The 21,953-nt window shown below is 41.9% G+C and overlaps 1 protein-coding gene across 9 annotated transcripts in view; it reads right to left on the bottom strand.

Moving 5' to 3' along the window:
* ADCY7 (adenylate cyclase 7) overlaps positions 1 to 21,953 on the bottom strand; it is a 243,687-nt gene that overhangs the window by 58,108 nt on the left and 163,626 nt on the right. For all 9 annotated transcript variants that reach the window (XM_056526352.1, XM_056526348.1, XM_056526347.1 and 6 more), the window contains one exon: positions 18,256 to 18,417. In XM_056526352.1, the coding sequence (XP_056382327.1) occupies positions 18,256 to 18,417 (162 nt within the window). The remainder of the gene's footprint in view (positions 1 to 18,255; positions 18,418 to 21,953) is intronic.

Raw genomic sequence — 21,953 nt, 5'->3', positions numbered from 1 at the left:
TAGATCCCTGACCGACATAACGCCCAAGTCCGGCCAACCAGTCAGATTGAGGTCTGGGATGCATAAATGTAGGACATCCAGGGGTATAGTAGATAGTGGGCAGGGTTGACCATTAGGGGCCTGACGCACATTCAGTCTCCAAATCTTGTCTGTAATATCAATAGCAGAAATCCCAGTTTTGGGAACTAGTCTCTTTGGGTCTGGGGCTAGTAGTCTAGATTTAAGGCAGCACTGAGGGCTAAAATGTTGTTCTAAAGCTACCCATTTTTTATTCGCATCTCCCGACCACCAAAACCTCGCCTGATCCAGAATGCACGCTCTGTAGTAGTCCTCAATATGAGGCCTACCCAGTCCGCCATTTCCTTTTGTGCAATTAAGAACTGATCTGGGGACCCTAGGGCGAATAGATTGCCACAAAAAGGAGTCCATGACTCTATTCATAGATTGGAAGAACGAGCTCGGAATGGCGATCGGGAGTGTACGAAACAAGTACAATAATTTTGGCAGAAGGGGCATTTTAAATGCCGAGATTCGACCCATCCAGGAGACCATATGTTTCCCGTATTCTCTGCAAGATTGAGAAATAGAAGAAAGCAGCGGTAGAAAATTAGTAGAGAATAGTTGGGAGGAAGGAGAGGTAAGTAGAATCCCCAAGTAGGAGATGCACCGACGCTGCCAATCAAGGGGGAAGGAATGTCTGAGAGGGTCCAGGTCAGCGTCTGGTATGTTAACTGGTAAAATTTGTGATTTGCTGACGTTCAATTTATAATAGGAAAGATCTCCAAAAAGACGGATGATGTCAGAGTGCCGGCATGGAGGTCATTGGGTCAGTCAACGTCAAGATCACATCGTCCGCAAAAAGGGCAAGCTTGTGTTCAACTCCTCCCACCGGTATGCCCCTAATCAGTCGGTTCTGCCTGATAGATTGTGCCAGAGGTTCAATAACTATCAGGAATATGAGGGGCGAGAGGGGGCATCCCTGCCGCGTGCCATTCGACAGAGTGAACCGGTGCGAAAGAGCTCCATTAGTGAAGACTCTTGCCACTGGGTTTGAGTATAAGGCTTGAATTGCCGTGAGGATCTCTCCCTCAAAGCCGAAGGCTCGTAGAGCAGAGAAAACAAAGCACCAGTTCACTCTGTCGAACGCTTTTTCGGCATCTAAAGTGAGGAATACGGCAGGGGTGAAAGATTTCTCACAATGCTGCAACAACGTAATGATCCGCCTAGTGTTATCGGGAGCTTGTCTCCCTACCGTAAGACCAACCTGATCTCTACTCAGTAAGCTAGGCATTAGAGGGCGGAGGCGATTTGCCAATATCTTAGCATAAAGTTTGGCGTCACTATTCAGTAGCGATATTGGTCTAAAGTTGCTAGTTAAGTCCATGGGTTTGCCGGGTTTGGGGATCGTCGTAATTAAAGCGTCAAGCATGTCAGGTGGCAGAGAACCGGTCGTCATAGCATTGTTAAAGACGGGAAGAAGATGTGGTAGTAAAATTGGGAGATAACGTTTATAGTATTCGTTCGGTAGTCCGTCTGGTCCCGGGGTCTTTTTGGAAGGGAGGGATTTGACAGCATCGGAGATCTCCTGAGGAGAGATAGGTGTATTAAGCAAGGCTAAGGAAGAGGGGGAAAGTTTAGGGAGATTGAGAGTAGAGAGAAAGGAATCTATTTTAACCTGATCAGGCTGGATAAAGGAGGGGTCTGCTCGGATATTGTAAAGGCTCTCATAGTAGTCCCTGAAAGCCGTAGCAATCTCTCTGGGAGCCTGGTGGACAGTGTGTTTAGTAGGGTGTTTAATGGAAGGTATGCTTTGTTTGAAGCGGGCTGGTTTAAGCTTTCTGGCTAATAAAGATCCCGTCTTATTATCCTGCGTATAATACTTCATTTGAGATCTATGTAGGGCACGCTCAAAGTCTGACAGTAGTAATCTTCGGAGGCGAAGACGTTCCTGAGTTAACAGGGAGGCATTATCCGCGGAGTAGTGTAATTGTAAAAGTGATTCTAACACCGAAATCTTGTTAAGTGATTCATTGACCGAAGTCAATCTTTGCTTTTTAAGGAAGGACCCCAACTGAATAAATGAGCCTCTAATCACCGCCTTATGCGCAAGCCAAACAGACAGCTCGGAGACATCCGGGGTACTATTAAGGGAAAAGTATTCCAGAAGAGTCCCTTCAATTGTAGCTGAATGTTCGGAGTGCGCTATGAGGTGTGAGTTGGCCCGCCAGACAAAATCACTATACTGAACAGTATTACCAGAGATTTCAATGCTAACAGGAGCATGGTCCGACCACGTCCGGTTCCCAATGACTGATTTAGCAATACGGTCAATTAACCCCCTATCAACAAATATGTTATCAATCCTGGAGAAGGTGCAGCTCTTAGGTGAGTAGTAGGAAAAATCGCGTTCTGTGGCATGCTGTAAACGCCAGATGTCAAAAAGATCATTGGCTACCAGGAAATTATGAAGATAGAAAGGGCGACGAGTCAAAGGAGCTGATTGGTCTAGAGGAGCAGAAACTACTGAATTATAGTCGCCACACATAATCAGGGCTCCTTTGCGTACAGAGTTAACTTTTAGCATAACAGACCTCAGAAAGCGATTTTGGCGTCTATTGGGAGCATACAGGTTTACAAGGGTATAGTCCACATCATCAATAGAGCACACTAGGATGATAAAGCGACTCTGGGGGTCCACCACTTGGGTAGTTATGCGTACCGCTAGTGTGTCTCTAATAGCAATCATCACTCCTCTCTTCTTCTTATCATAAACTGAATGCACAATAAGTGGGAATCTTCTGTGTTGCAAGGGGGGGGGGATTTTTGGAAGAAACATGTGTCTCTTGCACACAGACAATGTCTACTGGGTTACGTTCCACCTCACGCCACAGAAAGTTCCTCTTATATGGACTATTGAGTCCATTCACATTATAGGACATAAGTGTAAATCCCATATCTAATAGAAAGGCACTTAATAACTCAGTCGAGAGAACAGGGGGAAGAAGGAAGGAAGGTAGGGAAGAAGGGTAGAGGGAAGGGGGCCAGGAAGGAGCAAAGGTGAGGGAAGAGAGGAAAAATGGACAGAGGGGAGAAGGGTAGGGATAGGGGTACTATACCGCACAGGTGTTAAATATGGCGAACAGGAGGTAGTACCGCTTGACAATCAGAGATGCACGCGATGTCAATCAAATACTCAGTGTAGTCCACAACAGTGAAAAGAATAAGTAACACAGGTCGTCTATAAGACGCTGGGTCAGAGTAGATATGCGATCTCAAAGCACTGCATGCGAACGTCACCTAAAACAAGAAAACAGTAAACACAACAATACCGGTATACAGTGGAACCTATATCGCACTTTACCAGTTTGTGGGCACGTGTATAGGAGAACTAGGAAATAAGAACAATTTCACACTCAACAGCACACAGAGTGTATGCTACAGTGGGTAGATGGCAGGCAGTTCAGAATCATCAGAATCAGGGCTTATTTTCCAGGGAAGGTGAAGCCGAATCTTGAGGGGGAGAGCCGCCTGGTTCCGGGCTCCGAGATCCCCAAGCATCTAAAGCGGCAAAGCCATCATCTACTGAGGTAAAGGTATGCATCTTATTATGGCGGGTCACAAGGATTTTGGTGGGGAATCCCCATCTGTAGGATATTCCCAGACGTCTGAGTTCCACGGTCAGTGGGTGAAAGTCCCTCCTCGCCTGCAAGATAGCAGCAGAAAGGTCTACAAACAGTTGTAGTCCCGCATATGGATCCGGGAGAGACCTATGTTTCCTGGAGAACTGCAGCAATAGGTCTTTCGTTTTAAAGAAAGTATAGCGAGCCAATACATCCCTCGGAGCGTCCTCAGGAACAGATTTGGGCCTAGCTACTCGGTGGGCTCTGTCGATGCTATATTCGAACACTTCAAGATCAGGTAAGAGATGTTTAGTCAATTCTTTCACATACGTGGCCAGTTGTGAGTTGGGGATAGTCTCGGGTATGCCGCGGAATTTGACATTGTTTCGTCGGTTGCGGTCTTCCGCATCAATAGATTTATTGTGGATGGCAGTCACCTTGTCGTCTAAAGCATTATGGGCATCTACAAGGCCATTGTGGGCAGAAGCAAAGGTCGCCATTTTTGCCTCAGTATGGGATACTCTTTTATCTATTTCCTGAACTGAGGTTTTTATGGGGTTAAGCATCTCAGAGAAGTCCTTAGTAACCGAGGACCGCAATAGCAGGAGCATATCTTTAAGAGCTGTCTCTGAGACCGGCTTATCAGAGGCTTGATACGAAGCAAATAAGTCCGGCTCACTCTGGGGTGGGTTCGGAGAAATAAGGGACCCATCACCCCAATCCCCCAGACCCTCCGACTCCAACCTCGGTTTTTGCTTAACAGGGCTTACCCGCGGGGAAGATGAAGTCATCGCAGGGGAGCTGCTGGCAATGTATTGCAGGTCTCTCGATCCACCAGGGGAGAGGGGGAGGGTATCATCGCCGATCTGCGGGTCCTCATGGTGCTGAGTCAGTGCGGGCTGCTGTACGATCCAGTGTCTGGGAAGTTCGCACACCGCCGAGGCCCGTGTGGCAGGACGTGCTGCGGCATCATCATCTCTGACCGGCCTTCCTGTTCTCTGAGGTAGGGGAATCTGCGATCGTTGGGAGAAGCGTCCCTCGCTCTGCCGTTCGCGCGTCCCGGCGCCATCTTGGTGTAAACGGCCTCCCTGTCGTCCCGGAGCGAAAAAGTCCTGCAAAGCTCCGCGGTCTCCCACTTTTCCATTCCGCTTCCTGCGCAAGGTCGCCATGGGTGCTAGGGCGACTTTTCAGTCGGCCTAAGAGTCGCTAGCAGGTCTAGTAATCCGCTTAGTGTGTGCTGTTAGCGGAGCAGCTCTAACATGCGGCCATACTCAGCAGCGGCCAAACCACGCCCCCGAATTATAACTATAAATACAGCGCGCTACATTAGTAGTGTATTTTTTCTTCACCAGAGTTGTCTGTCAGGTATTTTATATGTATTTATTACACATATAGGTATTCATGCAAAACTTTTAATTGGCATGCTCAGTCAGTAACACCCATATTCAAAATAGTATATATTCTCTCTCTCCATAGTTCACTTTTGCATTACCAGCTTTACCCTGAGTATTTCCACATACATCAAGAATCCAGCTAGACATCAAAAAGGTAGGTTCATATACTGATTGACGATTGCCATTAGTTACTTACCTTATTTATACCAAGTCCCACACAGCGTACTAGCACCAATTATTTGTATAATATCTGATTCTTGAAGGTCCCTCCACTGATTACTGGGCACAGCACCATAGTAAGAATTAAACTACAATGCCAACCACAGTAATTACTTAACATATGTAGCTGGGTTGCAGCCCCTTCAATCAGGTGATCAACAGAGGTACCTAGAATTGTACCTTCAAGGCTTGATATTGATGGTCTATGGTTAGCATAGGCTATCCATTTTCTAATTCTGGAGGATGCTTTTAACTTTGTTCCTGAACTATGCAGAGAGGCTTTCCAGGTACCAGTAAACGCCACTAAGATTGCCCATGACATGCCTTCCAAGCACTATATTTAGTAGCACAGTCTTGAAGTGCCAGTACTGTTTCACTGTCTCAGGACACTGTATGTCTTGTCCCAGCTAACACAATGAATAATAAATAGATACTTTTTTTTTACCCAAGAATACTACTAGTTATAGTGAGCCTGAGTAGCCACACATGCATATGTAGTGGTCCAGTACAGGAGTTGCATCCCTGTACCATTGCTGCCCTGTCAGGCAGACTCCATTGCGTGACCCCTGGGCCTCCTAATGTATGTGTTATCCAATGCAATGTACATAATTGTTCTATGCCTATAAGTACTGTTGTCATGTGTTGTAACCAAGGAAGGTATCAGTGACCATGTGACCTATGGGACCCCTCCAGAGTCTCCCCCATATAAACCCTGGGTGGAGCTTCCTCTTTCTCTTTGAGTCTTTGCTGAGCTACAGTGATGTCAAGTCTGGAGAGAGTGCCTGGTGTCCTAAAGTGGCCTAAAGTCTGCCATGCAGCCACGGATGCACAAGTTCACAAACCCCCAGGACGACGGGAGGACGGCGGGAGGGGCCTTACCTGCCTTCTCACCATCCGATCGGTGCCCTGATATCCCCAGCCAGGCTCTACAGGCTGGAGCAGCAGAGCACCGATAACACTGATCAATGCTGAACCAAAGCTCGGCATTGAACAGTGTATGCAATCGTAAGATTATAAATGTGAACAAGCCCCTCCCCTAATAAAAGTTTGAATCAACCCCCCCTTCCCATTTTTTAAATAAAATAACGTAATCAAAAATAAACATAAACTTCTGTGGTATTGCCTTGTGCGTAAATGTCTGAACTATTAAAAAATACCAAAGTTCAAAATTGTGCATTTTTGGTCACTTCATATACCATAAAATAATTAATAAAAAGCGATCAAAAAGTCCCAATAAAACAAAAAAGGTATCAATAAAAACTACAGATCACGGCGCAAAAAATGTAGTCCTCATATAGCCCCGTATGTGGATAAAATTAAAAGTTATAGGTGTCAGAAGATGACAATTTTAAACATACTAATTTTGGTGCCTGTAGTTATCATTTTTTTAAACTAGTAAAATAAAATAAAACCTACATAAATTAGGTATCCTTGTAATCGTATGGACCTACAGAATAAAGATAAGGTGTCATTTTTTCGAAAAGTGCACTGTGTAGAAACAGTACATTCGGTGATGCAAAAGAACAAGCCCTTATATGGGTCTGTAGGTGCAAAATTTAAAGCATTATGATTTTTAGAAGGGGAGGAGGAAAAAAGGAAAGTGCAAAAACAAAAAATGTAAGAGGTCCTTAACCCCTTAAAGAGGCACTGTCATTGTTGAAAACTTTTTATATGTTACAGAACTAATCATATGATGGCTTTTTGCAATATAAATGTATTTAAATCTAAAAATAGCCACCACTAGGGGTCATCTGTCTTTCGCCAGACAGACTAGTGTTTATTTTGCAGCAAACCATATACCATCCGTAAAGCGCGCCGGTATCCAGTATAGGAGATTTCAGCTGTATGCATACAGCTGTATGGTCACGCACTGCCTGTGAACGAGCGCAGGGAGCGCGCATACACACAGGCAGTACGGGATACAGGCAAGTACCCCCCCTCCCTCCCCCCCCTCAGCTGCGCCCGATCCTGTGTCCCATAACCCCCCCCCCCCCCCCCCGTTCTCAGCTGCGCCCGATCAGACCCTGTGTCCCATAACACCCCCCCAGTTCTCAGCTGCGCCCGATCCGGTGTCCCATTACCCCCCCCCAGTTTTCTGCTGCACCCGACCATGTCACACCGTCACCCTTCTGCTTAAACCCCCCCCCCCCCAACCCCCGTGCGCCGGATCCTGTTCCCCTCCCGACAGACAGACACGCCACCTCCAGCCAGCACAATGAAAAAGTTACTGAGCAACAGATAAATGCTTATATCTCTGGAAATAAAGATCCTAGAGACATAAAACATATATGTACACGATCAGGGACCGGGTAACATATAGCTTTTTTTTTTTTTTTTGGAACTATCATAGGTACGCTTTAAGGACCAGGCCCATTTTGGCCTTAAGGAAAAGACCAATTATTATTATTATTATTGCATTTCAGTTTTTTCCTCCTCGCCTTCTAAAAATCATAACTCTTTTATACTTCCATGCACAGACCCATATGAGGGCTTGTTTTTTGCGTCGCCAATTGTACTTTATAATTACATCACTTATTTTACCATAAAATGTACGGCGCAACCAAACAAATATTATTTATGTGGGAAAATTGAAAAGAAAACCGCAATTTAGCAAATTTTGGAAGGTTTTGTTTTCACGCTGTACACTTTCCGGTAAAATGACATGTTTTCTTTATTCTGTGGGTCAATACGATTAAAATTATACCCATGTTATATGCTTTTCTATAATTGAACCGCGTGAAAAAAAATCTCAATTTTAACAAAACAAAATTAGTATGTTTGAAATTGCCCTATTTTGACCACCTATAACTTTATAATTTTTCCGTATATGGGGCAGTATGAGGGCTCATTTTTTGTGCCATGATCTGTAGTTTTTATTGTTTCCACTTTTGCTTAGGTTTAAAATTTTATAAAATTTTTTATAAAAAATTTTGGGAATAAAATGTGAAAAAAAAGCAGCAATTTTGGACTTTTATCATTTTTTTTACGTTTACGCCGTTCACCGTATGGGATAATTAACAATATATTTTAATAGTTCAGACTTTTACGCAAGCGGCGATACCAAATATGTGTATTAATAATTTTTTTAATGCTTTTTGGGGGGTAAAATGGGAAAAACTGACGTTTAACTTTTTTATTGGGGGAGCGGATTTTTCAAATTTTTTAACTTTTTTATTTTAAATTTTTTTTACACTGTAATAGTCCCCATAGGGGAATATTTATAGCAATCATTTGATTGCTAATACTGTTCAGTGCTTTGCATAGAGCATAGCACTGATGAGTGTTATCGGTGATCTTCTGCTCTGGTCTGCTCGATCTCAGACCAGAGCAGAAGACCCCGGAAGACAGCCGGAGCCAGGTGAGGGGACCTCTGGCTGCCATGCTGAATGATCGGATCCCCGCTGCAGCGCTGATCCGATCATCCATTCAAAGTACCGCACTGCTTCAGATGCCTTGATCTGTATTGATCACGGCATCTGAGGGGTTAATGACGGACATCCACGCGATCGCAATATCCGCCATTACCGGCGAGTCCCTGGCTGCTGATAGCAGCCGGGACCTGCCGCGCATGACCGGTGCTCGCGGTCATGGCGGCACGTAAATATACGTCATGGTGCATTAAGTACCACGGCACCATGACGTACATTTACGTCCATTGTCGTTAAGGGGTTAGAGGGGTACTCGGTTGGGATTTTTTTTTTTTCAAATCCACAGGTCCCAAAAAGTTAAATTACTTCTATTTAAAAATCTTAATCTTTCAGTACTTATTGGCTGCTGTATGCTCCAGAGGAAGCTGTATATTTCTTTTCTATCTGACCACAGTGCTCTCTGCTGACACCTCTATCCATGTCAGGAACTGTCCAGAGTACAAGAAAATCCACATAGCAAACCTCTACTACTCTGGACAGTAGGGATTAAAATCCCTTAGCAAACCTTTACTACTCTGGAGTTAAGCGATTAAAACAATACCCAATTTGTACAGTTTGCATCATGTTTTTTCTTTTTCTGTATACCAGGCTTTCTGAGGGCTCATTCTTTGCGTTGTAATCCGTTGTTTGAACCAGCTCAATTTTGGTATTGATCGGACTTTTTGATCGCTTTTTACTTCATTTTTTCTGGGGTATGATATGAAAACAAAACACAATTCTGAGGTTTGAATTTTTTAACGTTTATCCGGTTGACCGTACAGGATAAATAATGTTTAACTTTAATAGTTCGGACAATTACGAATGCAGCAATATCATATATGTTTATTTTTATTATTTTTTATTTAAACTTTTAATATGGAAGAGGTTAATGGGTCTTTTTAAAACTTTTATTTAACTTTTTAGTCCCTTTAGGGGACTTTTAGGAGAAATAATTAGATTCCTCATACAGATCAATGCAGTTCCATAGAAATACATTGATCGGTGTGCTCTGCGCTCGATTGCTAAAGCCTGGTCCAGCCAGGCTCTGTCAATCACAGAGCTGCACCCAGCACAGGAGGATAGGTAAGCTCTCCGGCTACATCAGCAGTCGATCCAACCCACTAGACGCCCAGGGTCCATTTAAAGGTCCCTTTAGAAGCCACTGGCAGCTGCGCAGCCCGCAGCATACACCGTTAACAGCACAATGGCGTGTATACACATCATTGGTCGTTAAAAGGTTAATGCATCATTGCCCTTAATGGGAGGACAACTACTGCATAGCACAAAAGTTGTAGTTAACCCCAACTTTTGGGCAATCAGAAAAGGGCAGAAGCATTAAATCCCAGAAACTGTGTGTGACTGAATGCTTTTCAATCACAGCTTCAATATATATTTTTATACTTCTCTACTGGATCTTTCTAGTGTAGTGCCTAAACATCCTATAATGCCTCACACAGTACCTAATGTCTCATATTAACTTCCTATTGGGCTCACAATCTAATCTCTTTACTCACACACACACACAAACATGCAAAGGACTAGATGCAATGATGTACAGCATAGTTGTTCACACATATATTCCATTTCAAGCATTAAAGTTTTTAAAATGATAAAATAATTAATTTTGCTTATACACTCAAGAGTTGTAGAGGCCAGGCCAGGCTGCAGCATGTGCGCCTCCCTACTTGTCTTCCAGAACTGAGCTTTGTACATAAATCATGCAGAGCAGGAAGGGATGTTTGCCAAGCACTCAGTGAAAGTCACCAGGACCAATTTTTTGTCCAGCCTTGGTCCACTTCAACCAAGAGTAGTTTGTATAATTTTTATGTTGTACACACAATTTTTGACAGAACCATTATCTGCGATCTAAGCACGTGCATGAAACATTTTCCCACATATTCGTACAACATGAGACATGTGCATGCCCTGCATAGCTGAGAAAACAAACGTTTTGTAGAACACACCACTTGCTAAATGGTGGAATTATCTGTATCCTTTTGCTCATTATTTTCTGCCTCCCCCCACCTCCAAAAAAAAAAAAAAATCTGTAAGTTTACAAGCAGGAATGATAAAAGACTGAGCATAGTATTACAACTAAAGTTCAAGTTTAAATACCATAATATTTAGTGTAACAAGAGGACAAGTTTTCTTACAAGATCAGACATGCTGCATTTATGTCATAACTTCCTCTTTATTCTTCTCTCGCTAAAGACTGTACAAGAAAATTGCAAGCTGTGCAAAAAATCATACTTCCAAATTATTATATGCAAATGTAAAGGAACACTCCAGGAAAAAACTGCTATACAAGCCCAGATTTATCTGTCAACCTTCAGTTTACCATATCTAAGATAAGAAAGCTGAGCTATGATTGGTTGCTTTAGGCTGGAATTCCACTATTTTTTTGGGGGGAAAAACGCCAATTCTACCGCATGGAGGCGGAGAAGGAAAATATGACCGTTACATAGGCGCTGCTAGTTCCAGAGTAATGTAGAAGCCAACCAGAGGTATTGGTAAAACACCGGAGTGGTTTATTAGAGCATAAGAAGACAATGACGTACACAGATGACGCGTTTCGGGGGAGCAACCCCCTTCCTCAGATCAGTGTACATGATACAGGTACAGATAGAGTTTAAATACACTAACAAATGGCGGCAAAAAGGAGGCGGGGCCAAACAACGACATCACATCAGATACATAGAAACGATGTATAAAATAATAAAAGTATAATAATAAACATATTCATATAGGGTACATGGTATATGTGAGCTCAGAGCTACTGCAAATTGTGAAAGGTGAAGTTAATGTATTAAAGAAAAAAACGGCGATGGTACTGTTGACATCCGGTCTCCAGATGTCAACATCCTGCCGCTGCACAGCGGAGAATACTGACAACAAAGGAGCCGGCGTGAAGGACGCGTTGCCAAGGGGCGGAGGCATATGGTAGTGGCTAACCAATAAGACCCCGAGGATGGTAGCACTGACGTGCCGAGCGCTGAATGTACACAGGGTAAGTGAGCGATCGTGCCCCGGTACTATCAGTGTAAGTGTGGAGAAGGATGCCGGCATCTATGTCAGGTCAGCGCTAAGTGCACATAGTGTGAACCTGCATCCCTGCGCAAATAGGGTCGGTGCAGTGGGAAAATAATGATAGTGTGGACAACCCTGACAACAGGTATCAGTATAGAGTAGGGAGAAGCATTATTACTGTAGTGATATGGTGGGGATGTAATATAATAATATTATAATAATACAATATAGTGAAATCCAGGGAAAAAAAGAGAGAATAAGATGGAATAAAAATAAAATAAAAATTGAAATAAAAATTGAAATAAAATTAAATTAAAATTAAATTAAATTAAATTAAAAATAGATTAAAAATAGGGGCCAGTGGGGAAATTAACCCAATAAATCACTGGACCCCTAGATGTAAAGGGCAGAGTATGAATGTATATAACAAGTGTGCTGGATGTAGGAACCATGAAAATATATTGGAATGAATAGAAATATAAAAATATATAAATATAATTGAAAAAAAAAAATCAAAATTATTCATCAAAAGGGGGATATAAACTGGGGATATACATATATATACACATCCCCAGTTGCATGTGGTGAAATGCTAATAGATATACATGTATAACCATGAGAGGCACATGGGAAATATGGCCATCCATCAGTAGCATATGGGGGGGGGGGGGAAGGGGGAGGGCAAGGTGGATGCATGGCCATATGTAGTAAAAATACAGGCCACCTACAGGCCACCCTTATCGAGCAGATAGCCAAGGATATCTCACAACGATTTGAGACACTTAGAAGGCGAGAGAACTTTTGGATACATACCCTTAACACTCTCGTCCCGCATGGTCTCAATGAGATAATAGAATGTAATTTTTAATCCCATATCAGTGTTTTGCACACAATTTAGTAGTTACTTTATCCATGTATATGTACATGTATGTGATATATATATATGTGCATGTATAGGTTAGTATGTATGTATATATATATTGTTCTATTTATGTTCTATTTTTACTACATATGGCCATGCATCCACCTTGCCCCCCCCTTCCCCCCCCCCCATATGCTACTGATGGATGGCCATATTTCCCATGTGCCTCTCATGGTTATACATGTATATCTATTAGCATTTCACCACATGCAACTGGGGATGTGTATATATATGTATATCCCCAGTTTATATCCCCCTTTTGATGAATAATTTTTATATATTTTTTTCAATTATATTTATATATTTTTATATTTCTATTCATTCCAATATATTTTCATGGTTCCTACATCCAGCACACTTGTTATATACATTCATACTCTGCCCTTTACATCTAGGGGTCCAGTGATTTATTGGGTTAATTTCCCCACTGGCCCCTATTTTTAATCTATTTTTAATTTAATTTTATTTTAATTTTATTTTATTTCAATTTTTATTTCAATTTTTATTTCAATTTTTATTTTATTTTTGTTCCATCTTATTCTCTCTTTTTTTTCCTGGATTTCACTATATTGTATTATTATAATATTATTATATTACATCCCCACCATATCACTACAGTAATAATGCTTCTCCCTACTCTATACTGATACCTGTTGTCAGGGCTGTCCACACTATCATTATTTTCCCACTGCACCGACCCTATTTGCGCAGGGATGCAGGTTCACACTATGTGCACTTAGCGCTGACCTGACATAGATGCCGGCATCCTTCTCCACACTTACACTGATAGTACCGGGGCACGATCGCTCACTTACCCTGTGTACATTCAGCGCTCGGCACGTCAGTGCTACCATCCTCGGGGTCCTATTGGTTAGCCACTACCATATGCCTCCGCCCCTTGGCAACGCGTCCTTCACGCCGGCTCCTTTGTTGTCAGTATTCTCCGCTGTGCAGCGGCAGGATGTTGACATCTGGAGACCGGATGTCAACAGTACCATCGCCGTTTTTTTCTTTAATACATTAACTTCACCTTTCACAATTTGCAGTAGCTCTGAGCTCACATATACCATGTACCCTATATGAATATGTTTATTATTATACTTTTATTATTTTATACATCGTTTCTATGTATCTGATGTGATGTCATTGTTTGGCCCCGCCTCCTTTTTGCCGCCATTTGTTAGTGTATTTAAACTCTATCTGTACCTGTATCATGTACACTGATCTGAGGAAGGGGGTTGCTCCCCCGAAACGCGTCATCTGTGTACGTCATTGTCTTCTTATGCTCTAATAAACCACTCCGGTGTTTTACCAATACCTCTGGTTGGCTTCTACATTACTCTGGAACTAGCAGCGCCTCTGTAAGGGTCATATTTTCCTTCTCCGCCTCCACTTCCATCAGGATCGGATCTTTTCCTTTCCTGGGACCCAGGCTCAGCAGCAGTTCCGATCCTTCTGTCACCCACGGTGTGGGTTATATGCGAATACCTTATTCGCTCAAGGTGAGCGGCCATTACCTAAGGGGCAATTCCTGCCCGTTCACTGTGTTTGTTTTTATCTGTTATTCCTGTCTAGTGGTACCGCACAAGGCGCCTGTGTCGGTCTCTCCGTTTTTCTCTCCCACGCTCAGGTAAATTCTACCGCATGGCATTCTTTCGGCCAAAAAAACGCTGTGGCCAGATGTTAGCTGTAAATCAATGAGAAATCGCAAAATTCTTATTCCACTGTGCGTTTTTCACTTTGGCCTTTTTTTTAATCCTTTTGGCATTTTTTCACTCTTTTTTGGCGTTTTTTAGATTGTTGGTAATCGCAGCATGTTACATAGTTAGTACGGTCGAAAAAAGACATATGTCCATCAAGTTCAACCAGGGAATTAAGGGGTAGGGGTGTGGCGCGATATTGGGGAAGGGATGGGATTTTATATTTCTTCATAAGCATTAATGTTATTTTGTTCCATGAATGTATCTAATCCTGTTTTAAAGCTGTTAATTGTTCCTGCTGTGACCAGTTCCTGAGGTAGACCGTTCCATAAATTCACAGTCACGGTAAAGAAGGCGTGTCGCCCCTTGAGACTAAACTTTTTCTTCTCCAGACGGAGGGAGTGCCCCCTCGTCCTTTGGGGGGGTTTAACCTGGAACAGTTTTTCTCCATATTTTTTGTATGGGCCATTAATATACTTATATACGTTTATCATATCCCCCCTTAAACGTCTCTTCTCAAGACTAAACAATTGTAACTCCTTTAATCGCTCCTCATAGCTAAGATATTCCATGCCACATATTAGTTTAGTCGCGCGTCTCTGCACCCTTTCCAACTCCGCAGTGTCCCTTTTATGGACAGGTGCCCAAAACTGAACAGCATATTCCAGGTGAGGCCGTACCAATGCTTTATAAAGGGGGAGTATTATGTCCCTGTCCCTTGAGTCCATGCCTCTTTTGATACATGACAATTTCCTGCCGGCTTTGGAAGCAGCAGCCTGACATTGCATGCTATTCTGTAGTCTGTGGTCTACAAGTACACCCAGATCCTTCTCTACCAGTGACTCTGACAGTTTAATCCCCCCTAAGACATACGATGCATGCATGTTATTAGTACCCAGATGCATAACTTTACATTTATCCACATTGAACCTCATTTGCCAAGTGGATGCCCAGACACTTAGTCTATCCAAGTCATCTTGTAACTTATGCACATCCTCTATAGACTGTACCGTGCTACAAAGCTTAGTGTCATCTGCAAAGATAGAAACAGAGCTGTTAATACCATCTGCAAAGATAGAAACAGAGCTGTTAATACCATGTTGAGCCACTGGCGATTTTTTAGTCAAAATCGTGGCGTTTTTTTCTCCCATGGAAGTCTATGGTAGTGTAAAAACGCTAAGAAAAACTATATGTGGGTTTGAACTTTGTCGTTTTTGCAGGCGGTTTTTATTCTTTTTTGGACTTTAGCGATCCAAAAAAGTGATGGAGATATCTTTTTTAATAAAATTTCGCAGGGTACATTTAAAAGAGAAAGAAAAAAAAGATACAGTAGTGAAGAAAAAAATTGTATTTAACGAAATGTATCTTTTTTATAACAACATTTTTATTACTTTTTAAACAGGGATCAATTTATGTGGGCGGGCGGGGACCTAAAAATGTAGCCGACAATAATAAAAATGTATTGTGTGTATGTTTTTCACTTTTTTTTCTTTATTTTTTACATTTTTTTTTAGGTAGTACTACTACTCCCAGCATGGAACACACTGTTCCATGATGGGAGTAGTAGTACATGTACTAACTGACAGATCGCCCATTGCGATCCTCCTGTATAATGTATAGATGTGGTGGCCGCTCTTCTATGGTCCCCTGCACTGACGTATATATACACATATTCCTATTTCTCACAGAGAGCTGTGATTGGCTGGAACCATCTGGCCAATCACAGCTCTCTGTGAGAAATAGGAATATGTGTATATATACACGTCAGTGAAGGGGACCAGAGTAGAGCGGCCTCCCGCATATATACATTATACAGGAGAATCACAGCGGGTATCAGTAGTGATACCCGCTGTGATCTTTCCTTAACTGCAGGTACTACTACTCCCAAAATGGAGCAAACTCTGCTTCATGCTGGGAGCTGTAGTACCTGCATTAATAGACAGATCGCAGCGGGTGTCAGAAGTTACACTTGCTGCGATCTGTCTATTAATGCAGGTACTACATTTCCCAGCATGGAGCAGAGTGTTCTCCATGTTGGGAGTAGTAGTACTTGCAGTTAAGGAAAGATCAAAGCGGGTATCACTACTGACATCTGCTGTGATCGTCCTGTCTATAGCAGAGATGGAGCAGCTGTATACAGCGCTCGCATCTCTGCTCTGTACTCCGGCCACTCACTCATTCATATTTCCCTCAGAGTGGTGATTGGCTGCAACCATCCGGCCAATCACAGCTCTGGGCAGAAAATATGAATGCGTGATGTTCTATTCACATCACTGGCCGGAATACAGAGCAGAGATGTGAGTGCTGTATTGAGCCGCATCTCTGCTATATTATGGATGATCACATCGGGTGTCAGGACTGACTCGTGGGGCAATATGTCTATAGTACAGGTACTACTACTCCCATCATGAAACAGTCTGTTTAATGCTGGGAGTAGTAGTGCTACCTAAAAAATGTAAAAAATAGAGAAAAAAAGTGAAACACACACACTTTATTAAAAAATTATAAAAATGTTGTTATAAAATATATACATTTCGTTTAATAAAAATGTTTCCATCACTGCTGCATCCTTTTTTTTTTTTTTTGGGTACCAAAAAAAAACTGCCAAGGTGCAATTTCCACACAAATGAAAAAACGCCTGAAAAAACGCCAGGCGCAGGAAATTGCACTGGTGTTTTTTCATGCGTTTTTTTTTCTACCCGCAGCACAAAAAAACAAGTAGAAACTTAGCCTTAGGAAAATCACACCAGTTTCTGTCCCAGACAGACTGATAAATCTGGGCCACCATGTTAGGCCTGGTGTATAGACTGACATTCAAAGAACACTATGGATAGAAGTTATACCCAGCCCATTAAAGGGGTACCCCATGGAAAACTTTTTTTTTTTTTTAATCAACTGGTGCCAGAAAGTTAAACAGATTTGTAAATCACTTCTATTAAAAAATCTTAATCCTTCCAGTACTTATTAGCTGCTGATTACTAGAGGAAATGGCTTTCTTTTTGGAACACAGAGATCTCTGCTGACATCATGACCACAGTGCTCTCTGGTGACATCTCTGTCCGTTTTAAGAACTGTCCAGAGTAGGAGTAAATCCCCATAGAAAACATATGCTGCTCTGGACAGTTCCTAAAATGGATAGAGATGTCAGCAGAGAGCACTGTGGTCATGATGTCAGCAGAGAGATCTGTGTTCCAAAATGAAAACCATTTCCTCTGTAGCATACAGACCCTAAAAAGTACTGGAAAGATTAAGATTTTTTAATAGAAGTAATTTAACTTTCTGGCACCAGTTGATTTAAAAAAAAGTGTTCCACGGGAGTACCCCTTTAAGCCACTGCATTTTCCTGGCGTGCTCCTTTTTCTCCTGTAAGACTGGGCTGCACTGATGACTTGAGTCTTCCTCAAGTTTCATTGTACAAATAAGCATTATATTAAAGGTTTATATTCACAATACTGATAGTCTTGCGTAGGTTTCCATTGTCACTTGACATGGCGCTTGAATTGGCTAACAAAGGACACTTCCCATTTAGAGACACCCCTTGTCCCTCTACTGGCTGTGCATATGTTAATAGAACATATAGAAAAGGTGATAGAGAGGGCAGGACATTACTAAGCACAGGTATGTATTCTAATACCAGAAGATCATGCAAAGTGTACCTCCAATGGGAAAATGTAACAGCATGATGAGCAGTACACTTGCCAAGAAAAAAACACCTGGCAGTTATGCACAAACTTGCTGGGCATCATATCATACACTTGCCTTGGGACTATACGCCCTAATGTGCAGTTTGGTCTCTCCATACTAAGTGTCAGATGGGGTGGGAGGTCATCAGTGAATCTATACTTTAACAGCAAAAAAGTAAAATAGTATCAGTGTTTTAAACAAACACTTTAAAGTTTGGAGCTCTGAAGCCATAGAGACCTTGAATTTATCACCTGTCTTTCTGGTCATGGTCAGTGAAATTACCTCAAATGCTATGGTGTCATGGGTGTTTGAGTACATCACAACTGTGATACTAATGACAACGATGTGGGACATTCCGGAGATGATACTGATAATCAGGCAGGCTCGCATCCCCAAAGGCAGCATGGTGTACACAGAAAATGTTATAAACAGGAAGAAAGGCACCTAAAAAAAGACAAAGATAGAATGTTATGAAATACATATATATATTGAAAACATTAATGTTGAAACAGGTTTTTAAACAGTTGTCAAAAAAGATTGAAATACTGTGTGACATTTTAAATGCATACATATTGCAATGGATTTTCAAACATATGCTGCATGCACTATTACATGCTACATTATTCTGGCAGTGGAAAAGCAACTGAAAACAATTGGAAAACAACCAACAGAAGTCTATAGCATCTTCCCCCACCTTATCAGTGGTTCCTACTTTTTTAACCATCAAAAACACCTGAACATTCGAAAAACCAAAGGTACCCAACTATAAATCAGTGGGATCAATCAGGATTTGTTAGTTTGTGTTCAGATTTTTAAATGCAATTATTAAATACCAAGCCAGAAATAGATCGTAAATGGAAAGTTATATTCGTTATTTTCACTAATTGCCATTAAAAAACTTAAACCACAGCCTATGGCTTATGGCTTCATTATGAATGGTAAATCTGCTATACTGCTAAACAGTACAATATATATATATATATATATATATATATATATATATATATATATATATTGTAGGCGGCCAACAGGTAAAGTGGTGGAAGGTTGATACGTGATAAATAGGCTGCTGTATCAACTAGTAAACTTCCAGGGTTGTCAATGAGACCGATCCGGTAGTCTGTTTCGGCATTTCCATGGAGCTAAGTTGCAGCAAAGAATCTGCAATATATGTGCAACCGAAGTCCTGGGTTCGGTGGGGAAAAAGAGCATTTTTAGTCAGTAACAGTAGGTTACTGGTCTGCGCATAGGTAGCATAGCTGCCATGCAGCTTTAAAGGGGTACTCCGGTGCTTACACATCTTATCCCCTATCCAAAGGATAGGGGATAAGATGCCTGATCGCGGGAGTCCCGCCGCTGGGGATCCCCGGGATCATGCACGCGGCACCCCGTAGGCTTGCATTGAGGTGCGGAGCGTGACGTCACATGGGGGCGGAGGCATGACGTCACACGCCGCCGGCCCGGTGGTCGCCTGTAATCAGACCCGGAGCAAACACGCTCCAAGGACTGATTACAAACGGGGTGCCGCGTGCATGATCCCGGGGGTCCCCAGCGGCGGGACTCCCGCGATCAGGCATCTTATCCCTTATCCTTTGGATAGGGGATAAGATGTGTAAGCACCGGAGAACCCCTTTAATGGGCTCTTTTTCTGGAACGGCTGTAGTGTGGGTGGGAGGCAGTTCCAACAGTCAGGCCCAGACTTTACTGGACCTCTTGAGGCCTTTAATATCTGCTGCTCCTAGACCTCAGGTGAGGAGAGTGCGAACCTGAAGAGTTGTTTGCCATTTTTTCCCCCACATTGTGCTACAAGCTGGAGCACACAAAGCTGCCCTAGGAATCAAGACAGAAATAGACTGGCGTCTCTGCACCAGGAACAACCACCACTACATGGTCATGTATGGACTTTAACCCCTTAAGGACTCAGCCCATTTTCACCTTAAGGACCCGAGCTTTTTTTGCATCACTGATCACTGTCACTTGAAGCATTAATAACTCTGGGATGCTTTTACTTTTCATTTTGATTCCGAGATTATTTTATTGTGACATATTCTACCATATGTTAGTGGTAAATTTTTGGCAGTACTTTTTTTTTTTTTTACATAATTTCTTTTTTTTACAAAATTCCAGAATTTGACGAAAAATTTGAAAATGTAGATTTTTTTTTTCATTGAAACTCTCTGCTTATAAGGAAAATGGAAATCCCAAATAAATGATATATTTATTCACATATACAATATGTCTACTTTATGTTTGCAACATAAAGTTGACATGTTTTTACTTTAGGAAGACATCAGAGGGCTTCAAAGTTCACCAGCAATTTTCCAATTTTTCACAAAATGTTTAAAACCTGAATTTTTCAGGGACCAGTTCAGTTTTAAAGTGGATTTGAAGGGCCTTCATATTAGAAATACCCCATAAATTACCCCATTATAAAAACTGACCCCTCAAAGTATACAAAAGGACATTCATAAAGTTTGTTAACCCTTTTGTGTTTCACAGGAATAGCAGCAAATTGAAGGAGAAAATTCAAAATCTCAATTTTTTACACTAACATCTTCTTGTAGACCCAGTTTTTGAATTTTTACAAGGGGTAAAAGGAGAAAAAGCGTAACCCATAAAAATGTGTAACCCAATTTCTCTCGAGTAAGGAAATATTTCATATGTGAACATAAAGTGCTCTGTGGGTGCACTAGAGGGTTTAGAAGTGAAGGAGCGACAATGGGATATTGCTGAAATGGTTTTTGGAAGGCATGTCTCATTTAGGAAGCCCCTATGGTGCCAGAACAGCAACAAAAAAAAATAAAACATATTATTTTGGAAACTACACCCCTCATTGCACGTAACAAGGGGTACAGTGAGCCTTAACAACCCACAGGTGTTTGATGACTTTTCATTAAAGTCAGATGTGTAAATGAAAAAAAAAAATTTTTTCACTAAAATGCAGTTTTTTCCCCAAAATGTACCATTTTTACATGAGGTAATAAGAGAAAATTCCCCCCGAAAGTTGTAAACCCATTTCTTCTGAGTATGGAAATACCCCATGTGTGGACGTAAAGTGCTCTGCTGGCGCACCACAATGCTCAGAAAAGAAGGAGCCACATTTGGCTTTTTGAAAACAAATTTTGCTAAAATGGTTTTTGGGGGGCATGTCGCATTTAAGAAGCTCCCATGGTGACAGAACAGCAAAAAAAAAAAATAAATACATGGCATACTATTTTGGAAACTACATCCCTCATAACACGTAACAAGGGGTACAGTGAGACTTAACATCCCACAGGTGTCTGACGACTTTTCGTTAAAGACGGATGTGTAAATTAAATCTTTTTTTTGGGGGGGCGTAAATGCTCACTGCACCCCTTATTACATTCCTTGAGGGGTGTAGTTTCCAAAATGGGGTCACATGTGGGGGGGGCTACACTGTTCTGGCACCATGGGGGCTTTGTAAACGCACATGGCCTTCAATTCTAGCCAAATTCTCTATCTAAAAGCCCAATGGCGCTCATTCTCTTCTGAGTCCTGTAAGTGTGACAGCAGAGCACTTTACGTCCACACATGGGGTATTTACAAATGGGGTTACAAGTTTCCCCTTGTGAAAATGAAAAATTTGGGATAACACCAGCATTTTAGTAAAAAAAAAAAAAAATTTCACATCCAACTTTAACGAAAGGCTCACTGTACCCCTTGTTACATTCCGTGAGGGGTCAAATGTGGGTGTTTTTTTCCCCCGTCTATGTCAGAACCACTGCAATGATCAGCCAACCCTGTGCAAATCACTTCAAATATACATGGTGCGCTCTCACTCCTGAGCCTTGTTGTGCGCCCGCAGAGCATTTTATGTCCACATATGGAGTATTTCCGTACTAAGAAGAAATTGTGTTACAAATTTTGGGGGTCTTTTTTTCCTTTTACCTCTTGAGGAAACACCAGCATGTTAGTGTAAAAAAATTTTTTTTTTACAATAACATGCTGGAGTAGACCCC

The sequence above is a fragment of the Hyla sarda genome, chromosome 6 (genome assembly GCF_029499605.1).
Source record: "Hyla sarda isolate aHylSar1 chromosome 6, aHylSar1.hap1, whole genome shotgun sequence".
In the NCBI taxonomy this organism is placed as follows: Eukaryota; Metazoa; Chordata; class Amphibia; order Anura; family Hylidae; genus Hyla; species Hyla sarda.
Note: the sequence above shows the minus strand (reverse complement) of the source record. Positions and strands in the feature narration are given on the sequence as shown.